Here is a 16,739-nt window from a genome sequence, read left to right as displayed (position 1 = left end):
CCTATGGGGATTGAGTAGAGCTGGATAGAGATTTTCTGGTGAGTTGAACCTTTCTTAGGAACCTCCAATAAATCCTACAATGCACAGTGCGAAAGGCTGACCACACAAATTCGTGTCAGAAAAAACGGACTTCTTAAACACTTTCCGCTCTATATCAATGATGTGACTTAAGAATAAGGAAAATGCAGGGGGCCCCCAAGTTCCCGGATTTTTATTTTGCGGTCCTCTATTATTCGTGGATGACACCCTGGATCTACCCAAGACTGTCTGTGGGTAGTTTTAAAGTTGCTGGCATTTTCGCGGCTGGGACAGGGAGCCTTTCGTTTTATAGTCGGTAATTTCCTTTGCCTGTATTGTAAATATATGTGTGTGTGTGAAGCCTCACATACACAAAACACATGCAAATAAATAATAATGGTAAAATACTCTCTCAAATAATCAGAAACAAATATATAAAAAATGTGACAGTCTACCCTCAAGTCTGTGCTTTATTACTCTATTAATAAAGTACAGACTTGAGGGTAAACTCACATTTTTTATAAGTTTGTTTCTGATTATTTGTCAGAGTATTTTCCCATTATTATTTATTTGTATGTGTTTTGTGTGTGTGTGTGAGTCTACACACATACACACACACATGTACAATACAGGTACAAGAAATAATTGTCCTAAGAGCAAAGAGCAATCACATAAATGGAATATACATTTCTTTGTACACAGGTAAAAATGCACACACACACACACACCGGCTGCAACTCTATTAATAAACCGTTTATTATTATTATTGTTATTATTATTATTATTATTATTATTATTACATGGGGTCCGCAAATCTTTTTCGCGGATTTGGTGATTCGCGGCCATTTTGAGAACCTAACCCCCGCGAATTTGGGGAGCCCTCTGTATAATGTTAAACTATAAAATAAGAAAAATGAAGAGCAGGGCTGTGTATATGTGGGAAGGGAACATGTGTGGAGAAGGTGTAATGACTATTATTAAAGTTGTGGAAAAGTCATTACAATAATGTACTCTAGGGCTTAGAAATAAAGAAAATATAATATAAAACTATAAAATAAATGAAGACCATGGGTGTGTATATGTGGGAAGTGAATGTGTGAGGTGGTGATGGGTTACTGGGCTAAAACTGGGTGGTTGTGCTCCCTCCCGATGGGTCGTCACAACATACACACAGCCAGTGTCATGTTGCTCAGAGGAAGGTTTGAGTGTGGAAGGAGTTCTTTTTTCTTTCATTTTTGTACATAAAATATGACCTATTGTATTTTGTGATATGCTATGTGTCAATTTTATTGTTTATCATAACAATAAATATGGTAGCTCATTCCCTGTTGCGCGTGGTATTCAAACTTATGATTCGAGTTGATTTTGGAGGAATTTTTATTTGTATTATTATTATTTAATTTTGGTGCCAGTTGGTTGAATCTAATGGTTGCATGGATTTCGAATAACTGGGATTCTACTGTATAAGGTGGATAATATCACCTTTACCAAAATTAACCTAAGGGGGATATACAGTGCTCCCTCGGTTAACGAATGCCTCGGTTAATGAATTACCTTCCATATAAGAATCTTCAATTCGGTTAACGAAAAAAAATCGATTAACGAAATCCTTACGAAAATCACGTTTTGTTTTGAACATCAGCTGATAAGCTGAGGAGGTACTCAGCCAATTCAGTAATCTCTTCTATGTTTACATTAGTTTCCAATGGAGTAAATATCAAGAAAATTGTGCTCTTTAATATTTGTGCAGTATTAAAATTATTGGTCATTCTAAAATTTAGCCATCCAAGCTCTGTCTACATAAAGTTTTTCAACTACCATTTTTGGCTCGATATATATAACTTTATTCATTTATTGAAACTCATTTACATGCACACACTGTCCTAAGGGCAAAGCTGTACAGTGGGGTATGCTATAACGAATCTAATTGGTTCTAGAACCTCGTTCGTTATAGGATTAATCCGTTTCAGGCCCCCAAATACAACCACTTAACACTGAAAAATTTCTGTGGAAATTGTAAAAAATACTGTCCTTTATCTTACCTTAGTGTTGTTCAGCATACAGGACAGGAGGCAGAGGAGGAGGGGGGGGGAGGAGAGAACTGACTACACAATGAACCAATATGGCGCCTGATGCTCTTGCTGTGAGCCGCAGTACAACAATACTCATGCGCCAGATGAAATAGTCCCGTATACATGCGCGTTCGTTGTAGGAGTTGCGTTCGTTATAGCATTCTCAATTTTATAGGTAAAACCGTTTGTTATAGGAATATTCATAGTAGAATTCGTTCGTTATAGCATACCCCACTATTGTACATGTACACAAAATAATGTACAGAATGATTACTAAGATTTTTGTCTAGTGCAAACTATAGCATCATTATATTCAAATTAATCACTATCGCATAAGAATTCCAGCAATGTAAGTTATGTTCTCTCCGGTCACTTCTGTGACATCTTATAAGCAAAAAACAAAAACTCAATCTAAAGGACATAAATAAAGAATTAAATACTTCACACCTTGGCGCCAACTGTCAAACATGTCACTGTCTCCCCTCCCTCCCTCCCTACCCCCCCACCTTCCCAGAAAAGGTTTGGTGATTTTCAGTAGGTTTTAAGTTTTTTCTTATATAATATCTCAGACTAAAGTTAGGAGAATATAATTTGCATTGCTGGAATCCTTGGAAGACAGCGAATAATTTGAATATAAACGTCAAATATTTTGCACAAGAGATAAAATTAATCACCTGTATCACATTACAGTAGTGATTTAAGAGTTCTAGTGTGTATATATATATATATATATATATATATATATATATATATATATATATATATATATATATATATATATATATATATATATATATATATATATATCCCATTGAAACAAAGGTTTCGGTTAATGAACAACCCTCTGGAACGAATTGAGTTCGTTAACCGAGGGACCACTGTAGTTAGCTTAATGAACTTTTGGTGTGTTAACCACTTCTGGCCCTGATTGAGAGAGTCACATATAACTGAGCTGATTTTGGCCATGATTATTACATTAGAATGATGCAAATAACATTATTTCCATTATAAGCAAGTAAATTTGGCTAGTAAATACTGTACTTTGGAGATAGTGGTTGATGGTAATGGTATGTGATTACATCTTTTATATAGTAGAGATGCTGTATAGATATGTGTGAGCATTTATTTAATACAGTTTGTTTTGTAATACAGTTTTGCAAAGTGCAATAGATTTCCACAATATACTTTAATGAAATCTAGAAAATTCTGTGGGAAGCTTGAATGATGCATTGTTTGTGTTTATTCATATTTTATATTTGACAGAGGAAGCTGTTAAAGAAGCAGAGTCAGCAGTTCGTGGAAGAGATGTGACCCCATTCATTTTGCGACGAGTATTTGAAATCACAGGAGGCCAGAGCCTGAAGTCCAGTATCCTTTAACGGTGTTCCTAATATAAAGCATAAATTACAGTATGTAGAGATTAAGGATTCACTTGATATTCCTTGCTTAAAATTTAGGTTACAGTATAAGGAAGTGAGAGTAAGTTTTTCTACATGTTGTATCAGCCCATTCTTGTACAGTCTCATCCAAGATTCTTGGAACACTGCTGGAGACAGCTGGCCTCTCAAGGCTGTTTGTTTACTTTATACAGTAGGACGTCGATTTAAAGCGATTCGGTTTAAGACTATTGATTTAAAGCGACACCCACAATTAAGGACAATGTTTTTAAATTTCGCGCCTAATGTTTCTCTGGGCATGCTACACTGTCCTAAGGGCAAAGCTGTACTGTATATGCACTCAAAATATTGTAGTAAATGATTACTAAAATTTTTGTATAGTGCAAACTATTGCATGATTATATTCAAATTAATCACTATCTTATAAGAATTCCAGCAATGTAAATTGTATTCTGCCCGATCACTTCTGTGACATTTTATCAGCAAAAAATCAAAACTCAATCTAAAGGACATAAATAAACAAATAAATACTTCACTAGACCTTCGGAGCAACTGTAAAACATGTCGTTGTCCCCTCCCTCCCTCCCCAGCCAGGGTTTGGTGGTTATAGGCTTTAAGTTTTTATCTTATATAATATCACAGACTAAAGTTAGGAGAATATAATTTGCATTGTTAGAATCCTTGCAAGACAGCAAATAATTTGAATATAACTGTCATAAATTTTGCACAAGAGATAAAAATTTTAGCCCTTTGCAATAAGATTCCTAATTAGAAGTAAAATATGTACTTCTATTGCGAACTATAGCATGTTTATATTCAAATTAATCACTATCTTATAAGAATTCCAGCAACGTTAATTATATTCTCCCATGTCAGTTCAGTGACATTTTATAAGAGAAAAACTTAGTCACTCTTAAGGACAGATAAATAAATAAGCACTAGACCTTGACATCAACTGTCAAACATATCACCTCACCTCTCTCTCCCCCCTGTAACATAAGAGAATTGAATAATAAAGAAAGAGTAAAAGTAAGTAAAAGAGAGAATAAATAAATAAATAAATAAAAAGAATTGAAAAGACAATATAAGAGTAATTTGTTACAACCCCCCCCCCCAATCTTCCCATCAGCTGATCGCTAATAAACAGACCTTTTCACGTCCCATAATTTTAGCTGTGTTGATTTATGAATGTTTGTTTAAACAATACTACAAAAAAAATGTTTTGTTTATTCTAGGAGATGGACTGAGGTGCATCTGGGTAGACTCTCAGTCTTTTAGTATTTTGTGTTTCTCTCAAGTACCAAACTAAATTATTCCATTGAAACAACACTTCGATTTTGTGCTAATTCGGTTTAAAGTGACCTCTCTTGGAACGAATTTTGTGTTATATCGACGTTCTACTGTACTAGTACGTAGTAAAAATTATGAATGAATGTAAAAGTGATCGGTGATTGGTTTCTTAGTTCCTCGTTGCTTAATTAATGGTTGGGCTTTGTTGTTTCGTATTATGCTGGTATATACTGTTCATTTGAGTTGCCAGCTGTCTCCAGCAGTTTTCGAAGAATCTTGAACGAGACTGTACCTTTCCACAATAGCATTGTATTACTTTTCCTATACCAAATCTTCCTTTCTTTATGTTTCTGTTTACTTTGACTCACGATATGCATTTGGGATTGGAGGAAAAAGTTTAAATAGATACAGTTAGAATAGTTACAATCTTCAATCTTAAAAAAAAAAAAATTAAAAGATGAGCCAATCAGAGAGGTGAAGTATACTCAGTTGGCAAGGAAAGGTGTATATGTTCCAAACAGTAAGAACTGGCAGAAAAGATATTGTTTGATTTTTATTTCACAATAATTTCACTGAGAAAAAAAAAGAAAAAGAATATTGTCTTAACTTCTGGTAAGGGACTCACTTGTAACTACTAGTACAGTATGTTATAATACTCCCACTTTTTATTTATTTATTTTGTTTTACCTTACTGCCACCACATCTCATAGTGGTCAAGTCAAGGAAAGGAAGCCTGTGACTTGTTAAGGGTCCTCCTTTTATTCCTGATTATATTATTTAGGGTTATATTTGAAGGTTTACACTGTTCTTGCTTTCATCTCTTAAGCAAATTTTCACAGGCCTATCACTCTCCTTGTAATAAACTTTCTCATTTACTGTCTGCATGACATACTCACCAGCTTGAATCTGTGAACCATTGTTCATTTGGTTTTCCATCTCTAAAACGGATTTTAAAAATGTGTGTGAGATCTGCCATGTTGTCTTGTTTGAAGAATTGTCAGCCCCAAAGCCTTAATCCAATCTGTTTATTCATGATGTCTTATTTCAGGAATGATTCTAGTCCAGTTTTATTATGTTTTACATTAACTGATGTCTCCATGCAGCTTTCCAGGTTGGGATTTATGAGGGATTTGGAGATTTGAGTAATCATTCCCTTGCCCTTTTATAGTATTCAAAGGCACAAATTGTGGTTCCTATAGTTTTTTTTTCATTTTCCACTTATGCTGTAGTCACTGATTGATCAGCTATGACACCCTGGTAATTTTTCTATAAGCAGACACCAGGAAAGTATTGTTTACAAAGTAATTGTGTCTTTGAGGTTTGTGTCTTTACATGAAATGTTTTGCATTTTCTATACTGTACCTATATAAATAGTGATTGCCAGTCATTTAACACCTTTAAAAAATGCTCATGCAGATTATTTTACACTGAAGTAATATATTCTGTCCATATTTTAAAAAATCTAAAATCTTTTACCATGACCAAACTTGCTGATGTAGCTTGAGATATTTTCATTTTGTATCATTTATGTAAATCATGGATGTTAGGTCCCAAGAGGGATCCTTCTGTTATTCAGTTTAGAACTAGCCTTTTGAGTCTTTCCTGTCTTTTAGCCAAAGTTTTACCTTTCCAGAATTTGGTCAATGATTCCAGGAAGAACCTTTGCTTGTGGGACTTTGTCAATTGTCTTCCAGATTCTCATGTACAAAACATTGATTGGAAAACAGTATGCCACTGTTTATAGGATTGAGCAAATTTGTTATACAAGATTTACTCTCCTTAAATCTGTGCTGTGATACCTTGATGAGTTGGTGCTTGTCAGAATCTCTTGATGAGCTTGCAGAAATGTAAAGTTAGACTGCCAAGTTGATAGTGTTCTGTACCACATCTGTTATTCTTTAATATTGGGATGGCATTTGCTAATTTAAAGTACTGTACTGTATTTAAAGTATGAAAGGAATAATATTGGTTCAGTTGATGTATAACCTAGGGAGGTTACATGAAGAGTGTACAGTATAAGCTATTAGGAGATATATACTGTACTGTAGTACAGTATATGTAAATGAGAAATGATAAAAAATCAGAATTAACCAAAGTTTCCAGACTTATATTGTATGAGGTAATCCATGAAGTGGAATTCTCAAACTAGATCTGTTTCTAGAGCTGACATCATAATATCTATCAATGTGGATCTGTGCAGCATCCCCGAATGGGGAGGTAGAAACTTGATTAAATTAAAAAATAATAAAACTCAGGATTTACCAATTACACTTTCCAAATTAGATGATCTCCCACCAATCACATTTCAGGATGCAATCATTCTGCCAAATTCTAAAATGGCTATGCTCGGCCTCACCATTTCCTCTACTACTGTAAGTCATGGAAACCACACATCCTCAACATTGCTAAAGCTACCTCCCGAAAGCTGGAAATGCTGTACAAATGCCATAACTACTTCACTCCTGAGCAGTTGCTTCAAGTATATAAGGGATTCATTCGTACTAACTTGGAGTACTGCTCTCATATCTGAGGTGGCTCTTCTGTCTAATTGTTAGATAGGCTGGAATCAAAGGCATTTTGTCTCATTAACTCCTCTCCTTTAATTGATAATCTCTCTTCCCTTTCTCTTTGCCGCAATGTTGCTTCACTCTCTCTCTTTTACAGGTATTTTAACGGGCAATGTTTGGTGGATTTGGCATCCTGTGTACCGCCGGCAAGGCCGTGGGCTCTTAACACACGTCTTGTCCGCGGTGCCCACCGTTTCTCTGTGGCTGTCGGTCACACTAGAATAATCTGTTATAGTACATCCTTGTTTCCTCACACAGCCAAACTGTGGAATGCTCTGCCTTCTTCTGTGTTTCCATACTCATACAATCTTTTGCACTTCAAAAAGCTGTTTTTCTGGCATCTTCGTGGTGTAGATTAATATATTCTTTTTCTTTTTTTCTTTTTATTTCTTTTTACTCTTATTTTTTTGCCCCTTAGGCCTTGTTGTGGGTCAATAATCTGTGCCCGGGTGGGCTATTAAAAAACAACAACTTTAGAGTGGGTGATCAATCAATTGACTTTTTTTCTTTATATGAACCATTTCCTTTAATGCATTTTTTTTATCAGTACAACTTCTTCCTTAGCATACACAGATATTGCCCTCATTGAGAATAATGCCAAGGCTGGTGCACAGATAGCAATGGAGTATGCCAAACTGTTGACTCCATCATCAAGGTAACATTCTGTAATTGGTGTGCTGTATGTGATTTCATTGAGTTGATAATATTTTATATAGGTTAGTTTAAAGGTACCCTACCAGTCTATCATTAGTTCCAGCATCAGGTTAGACTAAGTTGGTGTTCAGTCATTTGATCATGGGGGCTTCAGGGAATAAGTTACTGGAGAGGTTGAAGTGATTGACATTATTGGAAACTCATCCTTTTTTTTAAATTAAGGAACTTGTCAAATTTCTCATTGGTATGCCAGATTTTAGCCTAAAAGTTATCCAAGAACTTTTACTTCATCCCCTGCTACTGTAATCCAATCCAGCTACTGTACAATATACTGTACATTTAGAATTTTTTTGAAGGACTGAAACCATACTCTTATCAGTATATATGTCTGTCCATCCACCTTTCCCTACTTCCCTCCTTTTTTCTCATTTCTCCATCCTTCCATCTATGACACTTTATTAATTGCAGTAACTTTATGAAATGGTCCGATTTTATTTTAAAATTTTCTATCGAGCAAAATAACCTAATCTTTTAGAGAAGTTCATAATTCAGTGAATTCCAATCTTAATGACAAGAGCTACAGCCCTTTCAACACTTGACAAAATGTTACTTTGTTATGTATGAAGACATAACTTGTGCAGTACAGTACCTTTGGTAAATCTGTTCTTCTCCCCTTTCAGTTTTATTCCACCTATACATCCGACCAACAAGAAGTCTCAGCTCTCTGAAGTGGATGGAAGACCTGTACGTTCCAAGGGTGATGGTTGAGCAGCCTTCTAATTTTCTTTAATATAAAATTAATCATACAGTGGTTATATCCCTGTAAAGAATTTCATATTATGATTTCACATGTAAGATTAATGCCTTTCAGATTTAATTTAATGAAAATGGCATCTTATTTATGAAATGTAAGGTGATTAACTTTTAAATATTTCTTTGTGTATACTGTATATATTATTGGGGGCACATAAAACTTATTTATTTTCTTATTACATGTGTTGAATATAGTTTGTTATAATAGTAAATAGGTTCCGACTTGATGGTCTTCTTGTACTAGAAACTTAATTCTCTCAGTACTGTAGGGGGTAGTAATTAATTGATGAAATTAGTTTGCTCATCTGACTGTCAGATTTTGATACAGTAGTACAGTATACAGTATAATTTATACATTCAGTATTTTCAAATATGATGCATGCAGTAGTTGCAAATATATTTAATGGCAGATACAGGTGTCTGGATTCATCTGGTGTATTTTCTACTTTTATATACAGGGTACTGTATAGAATATTGAATATTTTTCATTTTATAGTACAGCTGTACTGTTAGACAATGAATTTGGGCAAACTTGTAATATTTTTAATTTTGTACTTACCACAGTTCATTTCAACTTACATACAGTAATATATCTAGTTACAGTGAATAACTTTGAATTTATATGAATGTGTATGGGGTATTTTGTGATAGTTGTGATGTAGTGAATAACTTTGGATTTATATGAATGTGTATGGGGTATTTTGTGATAGTTGTGTTTTAGTGAATTTATATGAATGTGTATGGGGTGTTTTGTGATATTTGTATTAATGTTGGCTCTAGTCCTCAATATTTTAGTCTTTCTTTCCTTTTAACAATGACAGTATTACATTTATTGTTCTTTGTAATGGTGTACCGAGGAATTATGGTTGAGACCGAGAAATAACGAATGTGGTAAAATGGGGTAATGGTTTAGTGTGGAGAAAATTAAATCTTATAGAGTGAGGTAGCCATAGATTTAGAAAGTGGTTATCAGTTAAGAGTTTGGAAGGGTGTGTGAAAAAATAACATAAGAATAAAAGTGCCATAATTAGAAATAATATAGGTTCTGTCCTCCTGAGATAAGGCAAATTTCATATTTTGAGCACTTGTGTACACTGATAAAGTCAACACACTATTTACTGTAGTTTCATTTGTCTATCAACTGTTTTTGTGTACAGTATACAGTAAGTGTTTACAATCAACGATTTAGTTCAGCCAATAAGTTAGTTTCTAGGTTTTGTTGTATTTTATTGATTGTCTCTGTTTGTTGTGTTTGTGTTTAAGAACATTTATATAGTTGAGCCAATAAGGTAAATTAGGAGGTTTTGAGCTACATATAAAATATTATAATAGCTTACCGTCCTTGCATTCTTTTATTAGGACACTTGTTGCTTTATGTGATAGAGTAAAAGCGTGGTTGTAGATTGAGAAGTTAATAGTTGTAAGTACAGTATACTGTTCAACAATTTTCAAAGAGAGCCAAGGGTAGGCGCTCTCCTACGAGACACTGTTTGACCTGTTACTCACCTCACCACACTTGACTGCACCACATGAGAGATAATTGTACGTAATCAGTCCTAGCAAGCTTGCTATTTGAGATAAAAGGGTGGGATTTGTTGCATTATCATTGTAAATAATGTGTCAACAAACAGTTTTATATAAGTTATCACAATAAAATAATTATTTCTTTACGTAAGCGCAAGTAGGGCACAAAATATTTGTTTACGCTTAATGAAAAATTTTTCCAGTAAATTCGCGCTTAATGTTGTCCCACTTAACGTTGTTTCGGTACTACGTTGCTAAAGTTTAGAGACCAAAAATTCGTTTTATGTCCCAGTGATCCGATACTACGTCATTTTGCGTCGTCACAGACTACTTTCTACGTCGCTTCACCCACTCTCGTCTGGCCGTGCTGTGCTCTCTCGGCTCGGTGCAGAATCTCAGTGACTCGCCACTCTCCTCCTCTCCCGCCCTCCTCTGCTCCCACCCTCCTCCTCCGCTCCAGCCATACTCCTCCCCTCCCGCCATCCGCCTCCTCTGCTTCACTACCCACCACACACTTGCTCTACCATCTCTGCCCATTGGTGAGTACCAATACAAACTTAGTACGTAGTTGTATATGTATGCACTATTTTCTATGGAGATGGCAATGATTTTTTGTATATGTAATGTATTTCATTGGGCAAAGGGAGGCTCATGAACATAACTCCCGTATTTTATCTATTTCTTATGGGGAAAATTGATCCTCTTAATGTTGTTTCGTATAACGTTGCATTTTTAGGAACGTAACCCCGACGTTAAGCGAGGACTTACTGTACCTTACTTTATACCTTCGTTATTTCATGTGATTGCAATATGAACCTTATTCCATTATAAAGTGTACATATTTAAGAAAGAAGAGTTATAAAAGAAAAGTTGTGAAAAAATGAACACCTTGCTAGGGAGAGGCATCAGGAAGCACCACTATCACCATGTGGTGCAATCTCCTTGCACTTTTTACAGTTTCCCACCCCTCCACCCTCGCCGGGAACATGAGGCATGGTTTAAAACTCCCTCAACACTTATGAATAAATTAAATCATTGAGATGCACAAGAATTCAGCACAAGCCTCAAGAAAATGAGAGGTATGTAGGTCAATGTTACATTCTGGGTCCTTTAAATACAAAAGGGTAACTGGTGTGGTAACCTTGGAGTGTAGTCTACATAGTTGCCAAATGTGTGTCTAGCATTCATATGCAAACATAAGAATTTTTTTTTTTTTACTTTATACACAAATTTGCGTATAAAAACCCTAAAGTGATAATTTAGATCGTACGCAATTTTTCATATGCTAACCCCAAGAGTGTTAAAATTGTTCACTAGTTGTACCAGAAAATCAAGTTTGCAAATTGGGTGTTTTGAAAAATTTTTAAAATCCAAAAATCTTTTCTGACACTTTAAGAGTTATTCATATATGAAAATAAAGAAAACAATATTATTGTAACAGAATAAGGGAGAAGCAAAAACTATCATGAAGCTGATACTAAATTGTAAAAGGATACCTAAACCTTACAACTGTCAGGGTTTAGTGATATTGAGACCAAACAGTGGCAGTACACAATGGTGACTCAGTGCTTTCATCACTGTGACTTAAACTGGATCCTCAAGTTCAGTTGCATAAGCTAGCAATTTATATAATTACTTGTACTTGAGCTCATCACAACACGTGCAGAGTGAGCTGCCTCTCTTGATCCTATCCAGCAATTTTCAACTTGTCAACAATTGACAAACTTTTGTAATTTCTGCTCTGTCTCAATAAAGTTTCTTAACAGCTCTAGTAGAAGTGCTAGGACCTTTGTTGGAATGTTTTATGAAACAATTAAGGCTTCCAAAATATACTAAATTCAAAAAGTTGGTCAGAGAGAAACATTGAATGTTTATACACAAAAGAATACTGTACCCAATAATCTATGGTAACTATAGGTTACTGCCTCTAGTATGCACCTTGTAGCCTGTCTTATAAGTTATTTACTATGATTTGGAAAAGGTCAAAATACGATTTTAGGTTTGGAATTTCCAAGGATAAACAAATTGTGACAAATTACAATTCATGGGGTTTTGAATTATGGAGACTTTAAGCTAGAAATTAAAATTATTGTTACCCACAATATGAGAGTTTTAAAAATTGTTCATGTGTGCAACTCTTGCTCATATACTTGATGAACTTGAAAAGGTATAAAATATTAAGATAATGTTACACCCATAGTGGGTGCAGTAAATATTTTTTAGCAAAAATTACCATCAGTAATACTTTATCAATTCAAAACTCTTTAACAACTAGCAGAAAAATATCTTTTTTCTCTGAAATACTGTAATGACCAATTTACCTAAATCTGTACAACATACATGTATGATTAAATAGTCAACCAGGTGCATGATGCAAAGCTTGTACACTATTAGTGTACTGTACAGTTTACATATTGTTAAACAGATACCATGGTTAATTTACACTTTTTCTATGCCCACTAATTACTGTAATTAGTTACGTTTTTCTTAGAATCTTGCTTTTGCTACCCTTTGCCACCTTAGGATGCTTCATCTTGTTTAATTAGAGAGGGGTACTGTACTGCATTTTGATATTGTATAATAAAAAATGTGCCTGTTGCCTCTGTACATTGCCGGGTAATTACACCTCTAATGAGTAATGTTGCTATGCCAACTTATTTTATGTAAACAGTCTCAATTTAGTAATTAACCCTAATACATTGTTCTGTACAGAGAAAATTTTCCAGATTTAAAGTTGCTTACCTTAGTACAGTAAATTCCTTTGGGGAATCCAGAAGATCCTTTTGCGTCATTTACAGAGATTAATCAAACTTTAAGTACAATACTGACAGCTCAAGCCAAGACATATAATTAAAGAAATAAAATTTGCTAATGCAAGTACAGTACAGTATAGGAAAACCTCTAATTTTAAGAAATATTAGTCTATTTTTGAGAAATATTTTTGAAACTTGTCCTTGATCTCTAAGGATGCTTGATGGTTCATATTGCACTAAAGTAGCAATCAACTGTTTATTAATTTGAAGTAGGAAACAAAATACTATAACTTGTGTATATACAGCTCCTCCCCGACTTACGACCTACTCGACTTACGATCACCCGCATTTACAACCTGCCTCAGTCATACCAAAATTTGGTCAAATTATGTATTTTCGAGTCCCGAAGTCAGTACACAGACAAAATTTTCGTTTGTAATTCACTTTAAAGTGGCTGGCAAGCTTAAAAAAGAGTGTTTTGTGGTGCTGAGAAGGAAAAGAGACACCCATTTTAGATTTTCTATGTATTATTTAAGCATTTCTGACTTATGACCATTTCGACTTACGACCTGGATTTGGGTCCCTAACCCCGTCGTAAGTCAGGGAGGAGCTGTAGATGAATAATATTTAAAATGGTCGGTAACATTATTGCCATAGAAGCGCCAGTAAAAGCAGACTAAAGGAAATGTTCCTTCTCCAACTTGGTTCTTCACTTTGGTTACTTTCTCATTGAGCCTCACTTTATGAGCTGCCGCAATTTGTTCTGGAGAAAAAATCTTGTTTATTTTTAATTTACTGTCACCCTGTTACCTAGGCATGTACAGTACAGTATTTACCTTTTCTTGCTTCACAGTTTTTAAATTTTTCACATATAGTACCATACACATTTGTGCATTATTAAAACACGCATCCATTCATCAGGTAGTAGGCAGCTATCAAACAGGGAGGTACTACCGCCTGGGAAGATATTGGAAGCTTTATGTGTTATCTAATGGTAGACCCTGCTGCCATATGGCATCACAAAAATTGTAACCAAGTCCCAGGTTGCTGATCTGACTTTGTCCTATTTGCACACAATTGCAGGGTCTCAATTGTTTCTCTAACTTTGACAACGTAACACACATAATATAACGTATATCGTTTCTCACTCTTGATTTATTTTTTCGTTTTTGTGTTTATTTATGGTTACTGTATATTATTTTTATTTTATTTTTATTTTTATTTTATTTTTTTTATTTTTTTATTAATTTTTATTAATTATAATAATAATAATAATTTATTGTTATTATTATTATTATTATTATTATTATTATTTTTATTATTATTATTATTATTATTATTATTATTATTATTATTATTATTATTATTATTATTATTATTATTATTATTATTATTATTATTATTATTATTATTATTATTATTATATTTTTTTCCCCACCAGGTCCTGGTGTGGGTCAGTGACCTGTGCCCGGGTGGGCTAATCCCGTAAAAAAAAAAAAAAAAATTAAGTTTAATGTCCTCTCAATTACTTGAACCGTGGAATATAATTAAAGTAACTTTTGAACTGTATCACGTATATTTAGCCAAAGTTTATTAGAAGTTAAATAAAATACAGCATGTTGTATCTCATGCATTTCCCAACATCAATGGTCATGGTCACACATAAAAAGAAGTAATACCTGTATATGTACTGTGTTGCAAGTTGAAGTTGTCAAAATTGTACTGTATGGATTAATCCTCATAGATGTGTAAGAGTCACAGTGTATGGAGAAATTCTGCCAAGGGCATTTTAATAATGAAAGTACTGTATCATACTGAATATTATCTTGTTTTCCTGCTTTAGCTGAGAGTTAAAGTGACGATATGAATTTTTCAGCCCCTCTGCTTTTTTGACCCTCTTACTATCCATTCATTTTATCATATGTGCATCTTTCTGTCTGTTTTATGTGCTTTAGTGAAAATATAACTTCTACAGATAACAGGTTGAAATCCAATGAAGCTTTATTCAGAAACAGAAATACAAATAGGCTTTGCTTCTGTGCAAGTTTTACTTTTCACTGAGCTGAATTCTTGTTAATACAGTACAGTATACAGGTACAGCTTATACATTTTATAAACAAATCTGCTTAGGTGTTAATACAATTACCGGTAGTTACTCAATATCGTTGGTTTGACAGTTTAACTATAACAATATTTCTTTTACACTTATCAATCAATTAATCAGAGTATCGTCCTATATCTGGGGGTTGGTGGCCACACTCCTCCACTCTAAACATTCTCTGGCTATTCTTACCAATCCTTTAAGGTTTTATATATCTTTGTGGGACCCAGTTTTTAATTTCATTCATCCATTCCAGTCTCTGCCTTCCCCTGGCCTTTCTACCCTCAAATTTGCCCATTAATATTTCTGTTATTATCCTCTCATCCCTAATTATATGACCAAAGTACAGGGGGGTTTTCACTTAGCTATAGTGAGATAATAATGTTAGAATTTAGAAGAAAATGTATATAATGGTATATAAAAGTTCAACTAATCTAGTAATATCCAAGTACTGTACAGTACTGTATTTTGAATACTGTAGTTAGTTTTATGTAAGTACTGTACTGTACTGTATCAGCAGTTAATAGTTATGGTTGTTTAATGTGTTACTGAAAACAGTAGTTCTCTAGTTAGTTAAGTAGTGTGTGGTATGAAGTGAATGATCAGGCTGTCATAAATCCAATGCCAGATGCTTTTTGCTTTCAGGTATTGCACAGTATTTATATTTTGGAATATTATTTCTTTTTGTTTTGCATATTTCCATTTTTCTTACTATCTGTTGCCTTTTTGAATGATGGTTGTTTCATTTAGAATATGATACAATGAAACATTTTCATATTCTGATTTACATAGAAAGCTTTATTTTGCTATGGAATGCTAAGTGGTTTTACTTCTATTTCATTTGCTGTCTTTTCTTCCATTATTTTGTTCTGTTTTATGACTTGGCTTTTGCATGATTGCTCTGCAGGTGGTGATAGGCGGAAGCATCGTTGATTTTGTTGCAACTGTAATGGAACCAGAAATTAAGGTAAGTGCATGATATAAATTGCAAATTTATTGCATGTTGATAGAATTTTTTATGGTTCAAGGTGCTTCCCAGCAATAGGATTAATATTCCAGCAATATGGATCAATGTAAGTGTCGAAATTAAGTACATACCTAGTGAAGTATGCCACAACAGTTTTGAACCCTTAGCAGAGGTTGCTTTAAGAGTGAGAGGTAGGCTACAGAAATGAGTTGCAAAGTTCAGACTCTAACTGTTCCTATGCTCCTCAAATATAAAATGCGATATCATAATTCAAACTTCTTTTTATAGGCTATGGTTATTGGCCAGTTCAGTAATTCATCATATAGCAAACTAGTAAAAGGCTGGTGTATTAGTCTGAAAACTCCCACAGTCTTAGCACTCCGCATGCTGATAATGCACATGTTTGGAAACAAGGGGATCTCTCAAGTCTCTGTATACAGGACTGTATTTGTTCTGTGAGCTTCTCCTGTCTGAGCACTCCCGAGTGATCAGTAGTAATTTGCATTTGGGTTAAATTAGGTCAAGTCAGGAACACAAAAATTACAGTACGTACAGTGATTCCTCGGTTAACGAGATTTCGGTT

At 34.3% G+C, this 16,739-nt stretch overlaps 1 protein-coding gene across 1 annotated transcript in view; it reads left to right on the top strand.

The window, feature by feature from the left end:
• LOC121872980 (pseudouridine-5'-phosphate glycosidase-like) overlaps nucleotides 1-16,322 on the top strand; it is a 23,486-nt gene extending 7,164 nt beyond the window's left edge. Inside the window, exons 7-10 of the mRNA XM_042376163.1 lie at nucleotides 3,354-3,458; nucleotides 7,918-7,999; nucleotides 8,679-8,742; nucleotides 16,097-16,322. Coding sequence (XP_042232097.1) covers nucleotides 3,354-3,458; nucleotides 7,918-7,999; nucleotides 8,679-8,742; nucleotides 16,097-16,168 — 323 coding nt within the window. The 3' untranslated portion in view covers nucleotides 16,169-16,322. The remainder of the gene's footprint in view (nucleotides 1-3,353; nucleotides 3,459-7,917; nucleotides 8,000-8,678; nucleotides 8,743-16,096) is intronic.
• Nucleotides 16,323-16,739: the final 417 nt, after the last annotated feature.

This window comes from Homarus americanus, unplaced genomic scaffold (genome assembly GCF_018991925.1).
Source record: "Homarus americanus isolate GMGI-L3 unplaced genomic scaffold, GMGI_Hamer_2.0 scaffold11022, whole genome shotgun sequence".
NCBI classification, from domain to species: Eukaryota; Metazoa; Arthropoda; class Malacostraca; order Decapoda; family Nephropidae; genus Homarus; species Homarus americanus.
The sequence above is the reverse complement of the archived record's forward strand: the minus strand, read 5'-3'. Positions and strand labels throughout refer to the sequence as shown.